The 16,472-nt window shown below is 42.2% G+C and overlaps 1 protein-coding gene across 3 annotated transcripts in view; it reads right to left on the reverse strand.

Moving 5' to 3' along the window:
• RELN (reelin) overlaps positions 1-15,863 on the reverse strand; it is a 293,927-nt gene extending 278,064 nt beyond the window's left edge. For 2 of the 3 annotated variants that reach the window (XM_035127390.3, XM_088652142.1), the window contains exon 1: positions 15,334-15,746. In XM_035127390.3, the coding sequence (XP_034983281.3) occupies positions 15,334-15,616 (283 nt within the window). In that variant the 5' untranslated portion in view covers positions 15,617-15,746. Of the gene's footprint in view, positions 1-15,333 lie in introns of all 3 variants that reach the window. The other variant, XM_035127392.3, reaches the window with a different exon arrangement.
• Between the last annotated feature and the right edge of the window lie 609 nt (positions 15,864-16,472).

The raw sequence follows: 16,472 nt of genomic DNA on the forward strand, positions 1-16,472 counted from the left end.
AATCCTACACAAGTGTACTCAGAAGTATGTTTCATTGAGTTCAGCAGGATTTGTAAGTAGATGTACCGTAAGACTGAAGTCCAAATGCTAGACTTAAGACCACCCACCCAAAGTAGTCTCTTTGTACAAGTCTCATGGCCCACAAGTGAAGCATCCAGTTTTTCCACAGCACTCTGAAGAGACAAAAGCTACATTTAAATCCAGTCCAGAGAAGACAGCCCAATGACTAGTCAAGCAACTGACCTTTTCCCACACCAAGAACAAAGAGGGCTGCTACAATAGGAAAGACCATCAAAATAATAAAAGGCAGCTGAAACCATTCAAACACAAATGCATAAATGTCTGGAAAGTCCTATTTTTACGAAGGCAGAATTAATATGATATTATCTGAGATAGTCTGTATTTGTAGGTGCAGTTATGGCTGGAAAGTGTATTGAAATTTTCTTTCTGTCTTTTGATCTATTAATTTGTCTAATATTTTGCACCTTTGCAAATTCCTTAATGGTAGATACCTGTCGATATATACAATGTCATACCACTATATATTAGTTGCAATATACTGTTAGTTTTTACAGTATTTTTCCCCTTTGGGGGGTTTATCAGGATGCAATTGTACACGCATTAACCTGGGAGTCAGTCCCATTGAACTTTATGGGACTTACTTCTGCATAGATGAGTATAAATTGCACTGCTAGGCATTTGCTGATGTCATGTAACTTAACTAACCATGACAAATTCTCAGATCACTTTGCAGAATAAATACTTGTGCTTCAAAATTCCTTCTACTTTTACAGTATTGGAGTTACAACATGCAAGCTAGGTAGGTAAAGACCAGACAGATGTCATATTCACCATGAAAATACCACTGAAAGTGGTCTCACTTTAGTAAGCAGGGCCAGCCCACCCATGAAGCAAGATGGGGCAACCACCTCAGTAAGCAGGATCCACAGGGGCAGCAGATCCTGATGCAGATCTTCCTCCCCCTCTTGTTCCTGATGTAGCTCTTCACCCACCTATTCTTCCCTGGAGAAGGGGGGGGCACCATTTTGTGGTTCACCACAGATGCCAAAATGCATTGGGCCGATTTGGGCTTGTTGTAATGGTCAGACCTGTAATTACTACGCAGATCTCAAGCATCTGTGGCAACCATGAATACGAAGAGGTAACTTGAAAAGCCATACTGTGATTCAAGCAGCAACTTCTACACATCATAAAAAATTCCTTCCAGTAGCAGCTTAGAGACCAACTAAGTTTGTTATCGGTATGAGCTTTCGTGTGCATGCACACTTCTTCAGACGAAAAGCTCTGAACACAAAAGCTCATACCAATGACAAACTTAGTTGATCTCTAAGGTGCTACTGGAAGGAATTTTTTAAATTTTGTTTCGACTACGGCAGACTAACACAGCTACCGGTACCTACCTGTAACTAGTTCTACACATTATGAATGAGGAACACAACAGAATGGGGCTCACGTGTTATTCGGACGCCATTTTTAGTACTGTAACATCCTCTTGGCAGGATGTGTTCGCATTTTATATGGGGAGCCACTAGGGTTAACAATCCACCTGAAGGTCTGCCTTTCTTGTGGCTTTTAGTTGCCGGAACAGAAAATTCCTTTTGCTGGGGAAGGACCAGGTCCTCACCAAGATGGTGGCTCAATATCTTAATTTACTATTTTCTCGTCGTCATACTCTGCAGTCGTCTGAATTATTAGAAGCCCCAATGTCGTGATAGCGGATAGCGGATTATTCCCTTCTCTCTCTTAACACAGTGTTTGCCACAGTGACAGTTTTAATCTGTTATTATTTTGTCTGCGAGTTTGTTTGATGCCAATAAAGGTTTTACTTACTTACTCCTCTTGGCAAATGTAATGTGGGGTCTGCTTCTAAATCCATGGGACAGTGGGGGGGGGGACATCATGTTAAGCAACCCAGTCGGATGGGTGGGGTACAAATAATAAATTATTATTATTAATATGATGGTGATGCAAAGAGCCAGAATATCCATGGAAATCAAATGAACATTTATTATGAATTAAGGATACCAATGGAGACAACGCCATTTCATGATGTCTGTTAACAGACATGGACATATGAATAATAGTAAGTCACTGGTGCATAACTAAGAAAACATGCTGTAGGAGGTGGATGTTCAAAAACAACCAATTCCTGAACATATATGCTTAACATATCAAGAAACAGACATATAAAATAAGCAGTATATCCAAATTGTTTGTATGCTTTCATGTCCCTACTTAGCGTCATAAATGGATCACTACTTAACCCTGAATGAGTCTGCAAATCCCTTGCGGCTGCCTGAACTGTGCCTCTTTTGAAATCTTCTTTCAGCTATCTTGCCCTCATTATTCCAATTTCTTTCTTTAAGGCATCATCAAGTTCCAGCACTCAATTCCATTGTTTGTGAAATACTCTCGCCTCCAAAGATGAATTGGAGGACGGTTTGTTGAGAAACCATCAAGTCCTTTGTTGAGAACTTGCCTGCCACCCACAAAGAACTTTAGCGTCATTTACTTAAGAAAAACAATTGGATGGAAAAATAAATATAAAAGGAAAACTCAACAACTGACACAAACTAGCAGCTGAAGTCTGACTGCATAGATGGAATCAATGGTGGGAACTAGATGGACACCTCACATGTGTATTAAAATATATATATATTATTTGTCCATGTCCATGTCAGCAAAAGGGACGTGGGTGGTGCTGTGGTCTAAACCACAGAGCCTAGGGCTTGCTGATCAGAAGGTCAGCGGTTCGAATCCCTGCAACGGGGTGAGCTCCCGTTGCTCAGTCCCAGCTCCTGCCAACCTAGCAGTTCAAAAGCACGTCAAAGTGCAAGTAGATAAATAGGTACAGCTCTGGCGGGAAGGTAAACAACATTTCCGTGTGCTGCTCTGGTTCGCCAGAAGCGGCTTTGTCATGCTGGCCACATGACCTGGAAGCTGTATGCTGGCTCCCTTGGCCAATAACGCGAGATGATCGCTGCAACCCCAGAGTCGGTCACAACTGGACCTAATGGCCAGGGGTCCCTTTACCCTTTATGTCAGCAAAGGTGTGTGTGTGTTGGGGGAAGAACCAAACCAACTCTCAAATTCCATTTTTGAGGAAACTTGCACTGAAGAAGAATGAGTAGATATTAGTTATTCATACTAATACTCATCTGTTTTAATACTAATACTAATCTGTTTTAGCTAGAGAGAGTTCTATTTATTTTACAGTTTACCTTTTTAAACTGTCTTGCTTAAATTGCAAGGGGTCGACAAAAAAAGTGTAACCCAACACCTGGTCTTTTAATTTAAAAATATAATTTACCATCTTCCGCAAAAGCTGCTGCTTGCCTTCTATCACTGTGCCATCGAGAGCATGCTCACTTATGGGTTATGCATGTGGTACGAAAGCTGTACTTCCCAGGATAGGATAGGGTTGTGCAGAATTATTAAAACAGCGGAGAACATTATTGGCTGCTCATTCTCCACCTTAGAACAAATCTATATCACCAGGTGCCACAGGAAAGCACTAGACATATCAAGAGATCCATCACATCCTGGTCACTGGTTCTTTGAGCTCCTGCTATCAGGACGGAGATACAGAACAATGAAGGCGAGAACAAGCTGTCTCAAGAACAGTTTCTTCTCTAGAGCAATTTCGGCCTTAAATGGAAAGTGTGGACTTTGAAGTCATCTTATTTTTACTTGTCATTTCGTATTGTATTGTTTAATTAATGTTTTGTAGTTATTTTAAATTTATGTGGAGTGCCTTATCTGAGTGGATGGAGCAGCTGAGTAATTTTGTTGTTCCCGCAGGCGGGCAATGACAATAAAGATTATCTTATCTTCTCTTATCTTAATTTAGATAATTCACCAGATTTAATGGGAACCTAGCACCAAAAAGTCCGTTCAGGTCCAGTTCATGCAATTGCCAGCTAGCAATTCTGTATATACAGTGGGCACCACACGTGTAATTTGGCATGTGCTTCATTTCTGAAACCTCCCATTCTTATTTTTTTAAAGGATTCTTCCACCATGCAACTGTTGTTTAAAAATTACACATAGCGCGATATTGAGTCAAGCTGATCTCCAAGATCATAGATTTGAAATTCTCAAGATTGTAATCTGTGCCTTCTCAAGGAAACATAAACAGAAGTAGATTCCTGTACATTCCCGCACATATCCCCATGTGGTGAGAAGGGCCCAAGGCAGCGCAACTGGTTCTGATTTTTTTCAATATGGCTGTTTGTCCTCTATTTGAACAGCCATCGGAGACAGTCATTTATCTGAAGGAGTTCTCTCTTTGAAGAACTATCCACTCCAAGTCTGTTTTAAAGATAAAGAAGAAGCATAAAGAGGGCAATCAAGGGGCCTTGAAGTTGTTCATCAACATGTATCACCCGGACAGAAGACTGAGGAGGGACCCAGGTCACCTGGCCATAGTCTAGGTGAGATGTAAGACATTTCTATTTAAGTTACAGCACTTATTTATAAATGTGCATCTATTGATGTGCTATTTGCATGCAAATCATTAGGTACATAAATGAGACAACCATATCAGGCATCTCTACAAAACAGAAGGCTTGTTACCCTCTTGCACCTTCTTGGAGTTCTATTTTTCTTTTGGGTGATTAAGGGGCACAAATTACTAATGTTTATTACAGGCAAAACCAGCAATGCTGGATTTAGGGCAGTGTGGGTGGTTCCCCTGCACAGGGCGCCAAGGTGAGGGTGCACAAAATTGAGAAGATCTATAATTGAGAAGATCCATTTGGGTGCACCAAATTTTGGGCTCACCCAGAGTGCCATATTACCAAAGTCTGCTTCTGGAAACTAACAGAACTGTATATGATTTGTTACTTAAATGTCTGATTTAAACAAGAATTAAAAATGGTTGCAAAATGACCTACAATAACTGCCTTAGGTTAGGAGCAACTATTATACTACCTTTTCTTTTAGCTACTTTGGTACTATGCTCATTTGACACTAAGTAAATGAAAAAGGAAAAGGTGAACAGGATTAGAGATAATAAGAGCAATGCTCTCTCTAGAAATAGAAGTGCCATATAGATAAATTAGTATGGAATACCTTACAAAGGTTACTTTTAAAGGAAAGAGAAACCACCATTCAGGAAACTGAGTAGAACAGAAAGGAAGCTTGTAGAGTAACAAATGCACATGATGAACTTTCTGTCAAGGCCAGTCAATAATACGTTCCCTTCCTCTCCCATTTTTTGCTTACTTCCTATTATGCCTTCTCCTCTGATTATTCACTCTGTTTTCTTCTGGCTTGGCTTTTTAGCCTGAGTGAGCCACACTGTGTATTGCAATAACAAAACAGCAGCAGGAGAGGATTAGAATCAGAAGAACCACAGTGGGTGGAAGAGTTTAACCCTGTCCCCTCTGCTCATGTCCAGGCAAGAATCCTACCCAGTGCTGCAACTTGCATTGGAAAGGAATCTTACATTGCTGCTGTTGGATCCTTATTTGGAGTTTGGGGTGGCAGAGGAACTGTTTTTTATTTTAATAACCAGTCACATTAAATGTAATAACGTGTTTAATGCAGCATGCAGTTTGACAGTTAGAGAAGGGTTGATAAGGAAGGGAGTGGCCAAGCCGCAGCAGAAGTTTTGTGTCACTGGCAAGAAGGTGTACAGAGGCTCTTAACAAGGAAGATGGATAAGAATGCATTCTTAAGGTATTCTGGCAGATGGATGAGCAGAATTTGCAGTAGACTCAGGCTTGCTCTAAGCTTCTCACCTGGAATATGTGTATCATTTATCCCTGCAGTCCTCATGGTGTTCCTGGGTTTGCAAACTGATTAACACACCAATGTGGAGCCAGCCAGTTTGTTCAAATCTTAGCTCCTGAGGCTGAAGTTTATGTTTTAGAAAGGAGAAGCACTCATCACCCAAAATGTTAGCAGCACCTCTGCTAAAGTATCAAAATGTGTTCCCCCCCCCCAAATAGTTATAAGCAAGTACCCACCTCACATCTCACTTTGTGGAAGAGAATGAAAATTTTCTGACTGCCTTTTTAACATTAGGTCTAGATAAAATTAGCATTTTCAACACTGCAGCATTAAAAATGTGAGAAGTACTTTTAGTTTTAGCTCTGCATTAGCAAAATGTTTTGTCTCTGAATATAGGTAGGTAGCCGTGTTGGTCTGACGTAGTCGAAACAAAATTTAAAAATTCCTTCCAGTACCTGAAGAAGTGTGCATGCACATGAAAGCTCATACCAATGACAAACTTAGTTGGTGTCTAAGGTGCTAATGGAAGGATTGTGTGTGTGTGTGTGTGTGTGTGTGTGTGTGCCCTCAGTACAATGGTTGACAGTCTTAACATTAGCCATAAAAACAGCCAGCCATTTTCTTTTAGTTTGAAATGAGGAAGTTGGGTCATTTCCCATCTGTGTGCATCAGGGGTAGGCTGCAAGTTATTCTTCTTCAGGATTTTGCACATTCCTGTACCTGAAATGTTTCCCTTTTCTGGAATCACATGAGTTTTGTGTTCCCTTTGTTAGTAAATTTATCATTTCAGTACATGCACTTGTCTTCAGTGTTTCCTTTTTCACCTAATTAAAATGTTGGGTCCTGGGTCAAACATGAACACCTGTAAAACACTACTGGTTTTAATAGTACTGTAGAGGTAATAGCAGAAGCATACTTTTAACTTTACCACTGGAATCAGTAGAACTTAAAACTTGTTAGTATTTCACTCACATTGAAATAATAGGTCATGCAATTTGCTTCAATGTTTGCTTATCCAGAATCAAGCCCCAAGTGAGTATTCATATATGTTTACAGCCTTAAAAGTGCTTAACTTTGGCAGGATTGGGACCATAGTGCCCAAAAGCAGAAGGTCAATATTTCAGTTTCGTATCTATCAAATTTGGTGATTAAAATGATGGTGGCAAATGTAATGTTCACATATTTGAAATACGAACTTTTCAATTATATAGTAATATTTTACTAACCCTTCCCTCAAAAAGGAAGAGAAAATGAGCTAGTTGTGCTCACCCCACAATTTTTTTAAAATCCAAAGGCTATGCACTGACAATAAGAAATGTATGTACCCCATTCTAAAATTAAAAATTAAGCTTAATCCGAAATATTAATAGGTACCAGCTGAAAACTTCCTCTATAGCCAGGCCTTTGGTTATAACAAGGGGGGGGGGCTGTTAGTTTTTATGTTTGTTTGTTTGTTTTTGCTATGTATTTTGTGTTTTTATTATGTATTTTTATGCTTCAAACCACACTGTGATCATCGGGTGAAGTTCAGTATATAAATTTAAGAAATAAATCATTTTCGCAAATTACTGTCGTGATCATATTCTCTTACTCTAAATGGATACTATTATTTTTCATTTTAACATCCTAGCGCAGATGGAAAAGTAGGATGTCACAAATCATAGTAACAAACCCTGATGGTGGTGCTAAAACGTTTGGATTAAGTGTTCATGGGACCAGGAGGCAATCCAATGAAGGGATTGGAAGGACTGTCAAAGCACAACATGGTCTACCAACATTAGTCAGATTTGCTAGCACAAATGTCTAAAAGCAGCATGCTATTCCTCCCAAATCGAAATCACACATTTAATAAGTTCATAACATTTGCTATTCTGGAGTTAAACCCAAACAAAAGAACCTAGCAATAGATCGTCTTTTCTATAGTTATTATATTGAATCCACAAAACCTATGTATTTTGTTGCATATAGGTTAAAAATTAATAATGTGGATGTATAAGTGGAAGACCACAGATTGGACATGTGCAGTAGGCAATATATAGCCCAACTTGGCACAAATGGGAGGAATGAGATCAAAAGCAGCAGCAAAATCCAATACCTGTATGCAGTGAACATTTTCCTTAGACAATATGAACAAGCAGGAAATGTTTACAAAAAGATAGGAAGCATGTTAAAAGAAGACTGCAGCCTTTATGAGGTGCTATTGAAATTCTCATAACAACTCTGGGATCACTAAGCCCATGACACCATTGGAAGAGAGGCATTGTTCTCTTTCCTGATTACATAACTAACAGAGTGCAGTGACACCGTCTGTTTTGGCCCTAGAGTCAGACATAATAAAAAAACGTTCAAAAACAGTGGAGGAGGCCAAGTGTGGAGCAAAGCACAGCACAGTTTCAGTGGCCAGCTCCTTCTCCTTTTCTTCTTGCAACAGAGGGGAAGGAACAGGGAACAGCCCCCAGGTGGCGGCGGCAGCAGGAGGAGGAGCCGCTAACCATTGAAGCTGCATTGCTGCTGTGCTGTGGCCACGTTTGGCTCTGCCCCCAACTCCACATGATGTCAGCCACACACAGCCCCTTCTCCTTCGAAAGCTGGTGCCTCCGATTCCATATATAAAGGGTATATGTGCTTTATTCTGAATGGAGATTAGCTATGTGAAAGAAAAATATAACATGTGAAACAGGCCAAAGTCTCACAAACGTTATCTCAGAAAAGATGAGACTGATAGGAGATAACCATCTTCAAATATCTCAAGGGCTTTTACATGGAAGATGGAGTGAGCTTGTTTTCCCCTGCTCTGGAGGGTAGGACCAAAACCAATGGATTCAAGTTACAAGGAGATTCTAACAAAACATCAGAAAGAACTTTCTGACAGTAAGAGTTGTTTGATAGTGGAACAGTCTCCCTCAGGAAGTGGTGGAATCTCCTTCCTTGGAAGTTTTTAAGCAGTGGTTGGATGGTCATCTGTCATGGATGCTTTAGTTGAGATTCTTGCATTGCAGGGGGTTGGAGTAGATGACCCTCAGGATCCCTTTCCAACTCTACAATTTTATGATTCTAGACTGACATTAAACAGGAGAAAATATTATGTTTCTTAAAAGTTCTAGTCTCAAAGCTTTGGGGGGCAATGGGCACAGTTTTCAGAGTTAGAGCACTTTCACATAAAATTAAAATCCACCCAAAACAAGATTTTCAAGGCCAAATTTATACGAAGTGAAAGTATAATTTAAGTTAGCTGGAATGAACAAAGGCTCACATACATTTTACTGTAAGGTGAATTAGTTGTGCTTTGTGCAAATGGCCTAGTATTAATTTAAGAAGTTGCTTTGTAAGGAACCCCACTACTTACAATTGCAGCAGCAATGTAATAATGGCTTTATTCATTTCATTTTTGCCTTGGCTTGTCAAAAATACATACTGTACAATTTATACCTTGATTGGCTCCTGGGTATATTCTATCCAATCCAGGGTATCCAAGCAAAGTATTGGCCTTCACTCACTCTGGCACTGTCATGTGTGACTTCAAGTTAACCAGAACTGAACACACTCCATGTTTTAACTCTGTTGCTGTCACTATTTTGCAACAATTTGGTTGGTCCTAGGTAAGGTTATTGCCCAACTATGGATTTGGGTCCCCTCCCCCTTTTGTACCATCACAGTTTCATTGTGTGCTATGTTTAAACACTGGAACCTTGGACCAAACAACACCTTTCCTTATATCAAATTCCTGGTGCTGTTTTAAAAAGTAAAAAGAATAATCTGAACTAATCTGAAGTTTTAAGAAACACTTTTTAAAATCCCATGTGTGTATGTATATATAATTAAGCACAGTCAATTCATTTACTGAAAGGAAACTAGAGTGATATAATAAGGCATTTAGAAATAAAAGGGAATTGCATTATATCTAAAGCATTGCCCTGATGTTCATCAGTACAGTGCACATATATATCTTTCCTCAGGGGAAAGATCAAACTAATTAAGCCTATGTGTGAAGAAGCCAATTTGTGGCATGATTCAGTTACACGTTATACACATGGAGGTGGGGGGGGGTACATTGCCTCCTCAATCACAAAAAGAGGGTCCTCTCTAATGGGCATTGCAGGAGTACATATCTATATTCCAAAACAAGTCCCTTAAATAACAAAGCAGAATTTCTGCTTCTTAAAAGCATTTAATCTACAGCTCTGAGTCTTTAGAAGGCAGTGCTAGAAATTACAGAGATTGACTTGCTTTATGTGCAACATTTTGTCCAGTTTGATTATATCTTTACACAAGGTCAGACCCTTGAATTGTATGCAGTACAACTAAAACTTTCTCCTTTTTTGCAATTAGAGAACTTTGGTCACAAATCATGGCTGCAGCCTGGTAATACACAAAGTATTTTATTTCACAAAAAAGGTGGTAGTTCAAGTCTGACTGTGTGATAACATTACATCAAATGTAAATGAAAGGAAATTACCTAGTTAGTAGTTTCGTTCCTGAATCCTATTCATGCATTTATAGCACACCATATTCATGCGAGCTTGCTCATACGGTAAGTCTTATTTGCATTTATATACCCCATCTTTCCCATTCCCTTCACCTGACACCTTTTATCTTCAAAAGAACCCCCATGAGACCAAACATATCCACACCATCATTTAAAAGCACATAAAATGCACATGTAGAGCACTTGACTTTCCCCAAAACAATCCTGGGGACTGTAGTTTGCCAAGGGTGCTGGAACTGTAGCCATGTGAGGGGAAACTACAGTTCCCAGAATTCTTGGGGAGAAGCTGTGCGCTTCAAATGTTCTTTATAGATTAGACTGAAAGAAAGCAACTGGTCCACCGTCCAGATTTGCTGAATGAGGATTGGAACTTGGGTCTTTCCAGTCCTAGTCTAGCCACTACACCACATTCTGATTTGTTTGCAAGGCGGCTAGGTGGCATTGTGTCAAATTGAGTGCTATCTCACACTTCCCAGTGCATTTCCCTATCATTTTGCTTATCACAAAAAGTCCAGTATTTTTGGGGAGTGGATTTGTTGTGCCAGACCTCCCACCCAATCAACTATAACTGCAAAGGCTTGAATTTGCTGGTATGTGATTGAATGCTACTTGAAAAAAGCAGTCGAGAAGTGCTCTCAGAATCCAGCTTACTCTGTGCTGACAGTTTGGGAGAAGAGTTTAAGCAACGGAGCATATAATTCAATTGACTCTCTCAACCTTTTCCGTAAGAGACTCTAGCTCTTAGCTCTCAGATCCCCCTCCAACAAATCTGTGGGAATTCCTTGGCATTATCACATGATGCTAAGAAGCCCATCTCAAACCATCACTTGTTTTTTGTGCCACATCTAAATGCTGTTCATGTGCAAGAGAATCTGGAAGAAATATCAAATGCATACATGACTTTTTATAGTCATATTAAGGACCTTTGAAAATAAAGCTTACTACTTAAGAGTTGCTCCATTGTGGTCACCAGAAATTCTACGGGCCCCAAGTATTTTACTTGGGTATGAACATTTGCTTTTGGCTGATATTTGGACAAGAAGGTGCCACTCGGGGTGTGTGTTTTTCTCCCTGCCTTCCTTCCACAATAATAGTATTTTGCTAACATTCCTACATGATCTTCTAGTATCTACGCGTCCAAAATGTTTGAGGACAAACTGATGAGAGAGAGAAAGCGTCCATTACAGCCATTTGAGTACAAATGCCATTGGCTAAACTAAAATATACATGTGTTAGTAGCACTAGGCAACTCCTGGCATTCTTGTTATAATAAAACTTTGAAATGTTTTGATCTCTCATGAATCCTTTCATATAAATAAGAGAATTCAGACACAAATAATCCATGCTATGATGCTAAATGTGCCTTGTTTACTCTGTAGCAATAGTGACTCAAGGTATTTTGTTCTGGATGTGCAAAATATCACATATGGGTGCTAAGAGAAAGTGGTTGCCCTGTCACAGTTTAGAGTGAAGTCATAAATAATAAGGGTCTACATTTATTGTTATTTTATTATTATACAAACAAAAATTGTTCTTAAATAGAAAATGTGAGTTGTTGTTATGTGGGCAACAACAACAACAAAAGCTGCACTTACATAATCATCACATTTCTTAAGATCCAGAAATTTGCCACTGGCCAAGAAGTGCACTGTGCAAACCTACACTTTTGGTTTGCTCATGTGAAAATGGCAGGGGCAGTTCATGAAAGTTTTTTTATGCTAATGGCCAAACCAAAGGTAATCAAACTCCTTCCCTCTCCCTGCCCCCACAAGTGCTTCTTCCACCTGTTTTACCCTCTCTGGTTTAGGCTGCAAATATGTGCACTTATATACAGAAATGTAGCCAAGTTAATTCAGTTGGACACACATCCAAATAAATATTTATGGTATTGGTCTGTCTCTGCTTTATCCTGTGCATTAAGTGAACTGAGAGGCTAACAGAATATATACAGATTTGGGTCATGTTGGAGGTGTTGGAAAAAACAGTTTAAAATAATGGAGGGGGAAAATAACAGAAAGGGTGGCACATCTTATGCCTCCAGTGATAAACATGGATACTAGAGGTCTAAACTTTTTCTAAAAAAAATAATCTCCTAGGGATGAATACTGACAGGGGGAAATGGCTTGGTGGCTGTCAATCCTGGGCAACATCCAAGCAAGAAGGAAGGTTCCTTCCTGTACATACTGGCAGGTGGCAGCAGTGGTGACAGGATGGAGTGTGGTGTGCAGTTGCCATCATCATTCAACTGCATATCACAGCAGCTCAGCGCTGCTTGGCCCACCATTCCCTGGCTCCAACAACACCCCCCCCCAGCTGCTGCTCAGTGATGTCACCCAAGTTGGGCTTCCACTTCCAGTATCACCACTTGAAGCAGAGCAACTACTGGAGTGCTCAATGTGAGACAACTTACAGTTAGAAGCAAAATGGAACAAGCGGGCAATAGTGTTCTGGAAGACTAAGAACTATGGGGAAAGAAATAAAAGAATGACAAAACAAAGCAGCTTTCTTTATCTCTGTAAAGGTAATTCCCTCTTGCTGTGAAAAATTCACTTCAACCTAACAACTAGAGCTCTTCCATTTAGGGACAAAGGAAAAAATTAAAGATAATGTAGGATCTTCCAATAAAACTTGATTGGTTCACTGAACTCAGCTTTGAGCGTCTGACCTAACAGTCTCACTTTCAACATTTATCGTCAAAATTATCCTCATCCTTGAGGTCACACTGAGTAACAAAGCTCAATCACTTCTGGGGTCAAGCCTGTGTCACAATCATATTGGCTGATCATTCTTATGGAAGTTAATGGGTGACCTTCAAATGGCACCACTCAACTCTTTGTGTGCATTTACCAAGCAATGGAACTGCTGTCTATTCAGGCGGGGCTCTACACTCTAAAGGCCACTGAGGGCAGTGAAAAGTCTCTCTCCTATATCCGAAGAGCTTTTGCGTGATTCTCTAGAAGCAAAAAAAATGCCTTTGACGACCAGCTACACAGCCCAAGAGAAAGGTATCAACAAGGGCAGTGAGCATTTGCACACCAGTGCAGTACAGGTTTTAACACACAGTTTGAGACAAGAGAGGTTAACATTCACTCTAGGCTATTAGTAGTCATGCTACCAGGACCAAAATAGAAAGGAACCCCCAAGGATTCATTTGTCTTCATAATTTACATCATAAATGACATACAAACTCTGCAAGTAATCACTTATTTTTCTTTTAGGTCACAGTTAACAAGTAGCTAAGCTTGAAAATATCTACAGGCAATACCACACAACAGTTTCTATTTGAGCAGGTCCCAATCAACTAAATGTTCTTGAAGTCCTAATTAAATCAATAAAACAACTTTATGTTAAATCTCTGTCACAATGACGTAGCCAGCAGCACCTGTCTTCTTTCCCCTTTATTAATTAGGATTTTTATCCCACCCTGTTTGTCATGAAGTCTTGGGGTAGATTACAGTATAAAATACTCCCACCCACTCCCATACAAGCAGCAGTGTTTAAAATCATTCTGGGCTTTGTGGCTACAGCTGGACCAGCACTGTGACCCCAGGCATGTTGACTCAGAAGTAAATCCTACCAAGCTTAAGGACATGTGTTACCCTCTAAGTGAGCATGCGAAGTACTTTGTAGTAAATTGCTCTGGACTCATTGGAACTTTTCCCAGAGTAATGTGCTTAGGTTCATGCTGCATAGATCCCAAACAGAACCACCAAAATGTTCCCTCTGTCTCAATGTGCAACCCACATACCGTGTAAATTAATAAGGAATTATAACAATTCACAAATGAATTTATGAGGAATTATTAGCTAATATTTCATCTACAGCATTTTCAATGGCATCCAACTTCCAAATAGTTCAGGATGGTGTTAGGAAGATAAAAAAAAGAAGGTGAAACCCATGTATATCCCCCTCATGTAGTTTAGTGGGTAGACCAAAGTCATTCACATGAACTTCATAGCTTAACATGGATTTGAACCCAGATCTCGCTGCCCCAATTCCAGCACTCCATCAAGCCAATACATCACACTAGCTTTTTTTAACATAAATCTTTTATTTGAAATAAAATCACATTTAAGATTGAAAAACACATTTAAGAATCAATAAATTAACCCCAAACACATCGTCTGAAACACTACACAGCATTTAAAAATAAATAAATACCAAAGGACACTGGAATCATTGTCCTAAGCAGAAATGCAAATGCTGAATTTCCTCTTGCCATTCCACAATGTCACCTTTCCCCATCACTCATCCCTCTGCTCTAGAGACAAAGCCTCTCAGCTTTGTGGCACAAAAAAAGTAATATAATAGATTTTTGAAAAGTTTTCTAGACTGCAGATTAAAGGATGAAGATAACGGTGTTTCGACTTCATTTTTCAAGAGGAGGAGCGCGCAAAAGCTCTGAAGACAAAACTAGGAAGCGAAGAACAGCAGCAACGGGGGCGGGCTGATGGGAGACTTGCGCTGAGAACAAGGGAGGAAACTAAATTCGTTGCCCAAAAAATGATTGGGGGGGCAGGGAGGACTTCGGGTTACGCCACATAAATCCATTTCCCCTTCCCGGCGTCAATCCTACTGACAGGCCTGGTTCAGCGGGGGCAGGGGCTCCCCGTCCCCGCAAAGGACTAGATCCAGCCTTAGCCAGGCTAAACCCACTGAAATCAACGGGATGTAAGGGCAGTCGTGAAAGAGCCCCACTCTTTTCCCATGGTTTCTTTTTTGTGTTCTGCGCAACTCTTCGTCTGCCTCCAGCCCCGAAATCAATGAACGAAGCCACCGGCTCCCGCCCCCCCTTACGCACACGCACCCTCTCCCCCAGACCTAGAAAGAGCCGGGGGGCAGAAGCCGCGAACCGGCGGCGGCGGCCTCCCACGGGCGCAGCGCAGCCTCGAAGTGCGCGCTCCGAAGTGGTCCCTTCTCTGAAGTGCGGCGCGCCGGTGTCGGCGGCTCAACACCGCCCGGCAGCAGCAACCCGCCCCTCCCCACGAACTCTCTTTCTTCAGGAAAAGAGCAGCAGCCGAGACCTCGAGGAGCAGCTCACACAGGTGCTTTTTTATGGCTCAGAAACACCGCCCCTCCCGGACCCTTACCGTGGTATTCTTGTCCCGGCACGTAGAAGGTGGGGTTTCCCGCGATGTGTAGGGAGATGAGCACCTCGCCTTGCTCGCCGTCCCCTTCCAACTCCCCGTGGTGGGTGCAGAGGAAAAAGAAAGGCGAGAAGCGCGGGTAATAGCCCACGGCGCCCTTGGCCACCTGGGACGCCCCGAGCATCACGCCCAGGAGGAGCAGCGCCACGGAGGGGAAAGTCCGTCGCCCGGAGAAACTACGTGGCCGCCGTGGCCGGGGGGCTGGCGGGGTCCGCTTGGGCTCCATGCTCGGCTCGCTGCTCCGGTCGCCGCCAGCTCCTCACGGTCATTCAGAGGCGGGGGGCTCCCCCAAGAAAGAAGCGGAGAGCGCGGCGCGCCAAAGGCGGGGAGCGAAGTTTGACAGGAATTGGGGCAGACCCAGAAGTTTGGCGCCGCCGCTGCCCCGCAAGCGACTCCCCGCCGCGGAAAGAGAGAAAGACAGAAATCGCCTCAGCAGCAGCAGCTGCCACCTCCTCCTCCTCCTCCTCTCCGTCTCCCTCCCGCGCGCCCGCTCCCCACACCTTCTTAAAGCCGCGCGCCGGTAGCTTTGATTGGGAAAGGGAGCGGCGAGGAGAGAGAGAGAGCGCGCGAGGGAGAGGGAGAGGGAGAGAGAGAGATTCGTCTTTCCCGCGCCCCGCGCTCTCTCTCTGCCCTCCCGGGGGCAACCTGAGGGGCGAGCGGGGCAAGGCGAAGAGAACACCCGCCTGCCGCTCTCGGGAGTGAGTCCGACGAAAGAAGCAGCTCCTGAGGTGGGGAGGGAGACTGAGAGAAAAGATGAGGCAGAAAAGCGCTGTGGCTGGAAATAATTTATTCCCCTTGGCTGAGTGGGCAGCGAGGGAGGGGCAGACCTCCCCGCTTCGTTGCTGCTGTCCGTGAAGAAGAGACGGGCAGGGAGCTGGTAGGGCGACCTGAGCAGAGCCAGTTGGCTGTGGCTTTTGTCTGGGCTGGTTGGGCTCTGTCTTTCTGTCTCTCTCCTCCCCTCCTTCCCCCTCTCCCTTCTCTCCTCTCTTCTTCCCCTCTTATAAACTACACAGGATCAGGGACCCAAAGCGGCCAAGGACACTCTTTCGGCTGGGGATGAGTCCCACAGAAACTTCAGCTGC

Source organism: Zootoca vivipara, chromosome 9 (genome assembly GCF_965207765.1).
Source record: "Zootoca vivipara chromosome 9, rZooViv2.hap1.1, whole genome shotgun sequence".
Classification (NCBI taxonomy): Eukaryota; Metazoa; Chordata; class Lepidosauria; order Squamata; family Lacertidae; genus Zootoca; species Zootoca vivipara.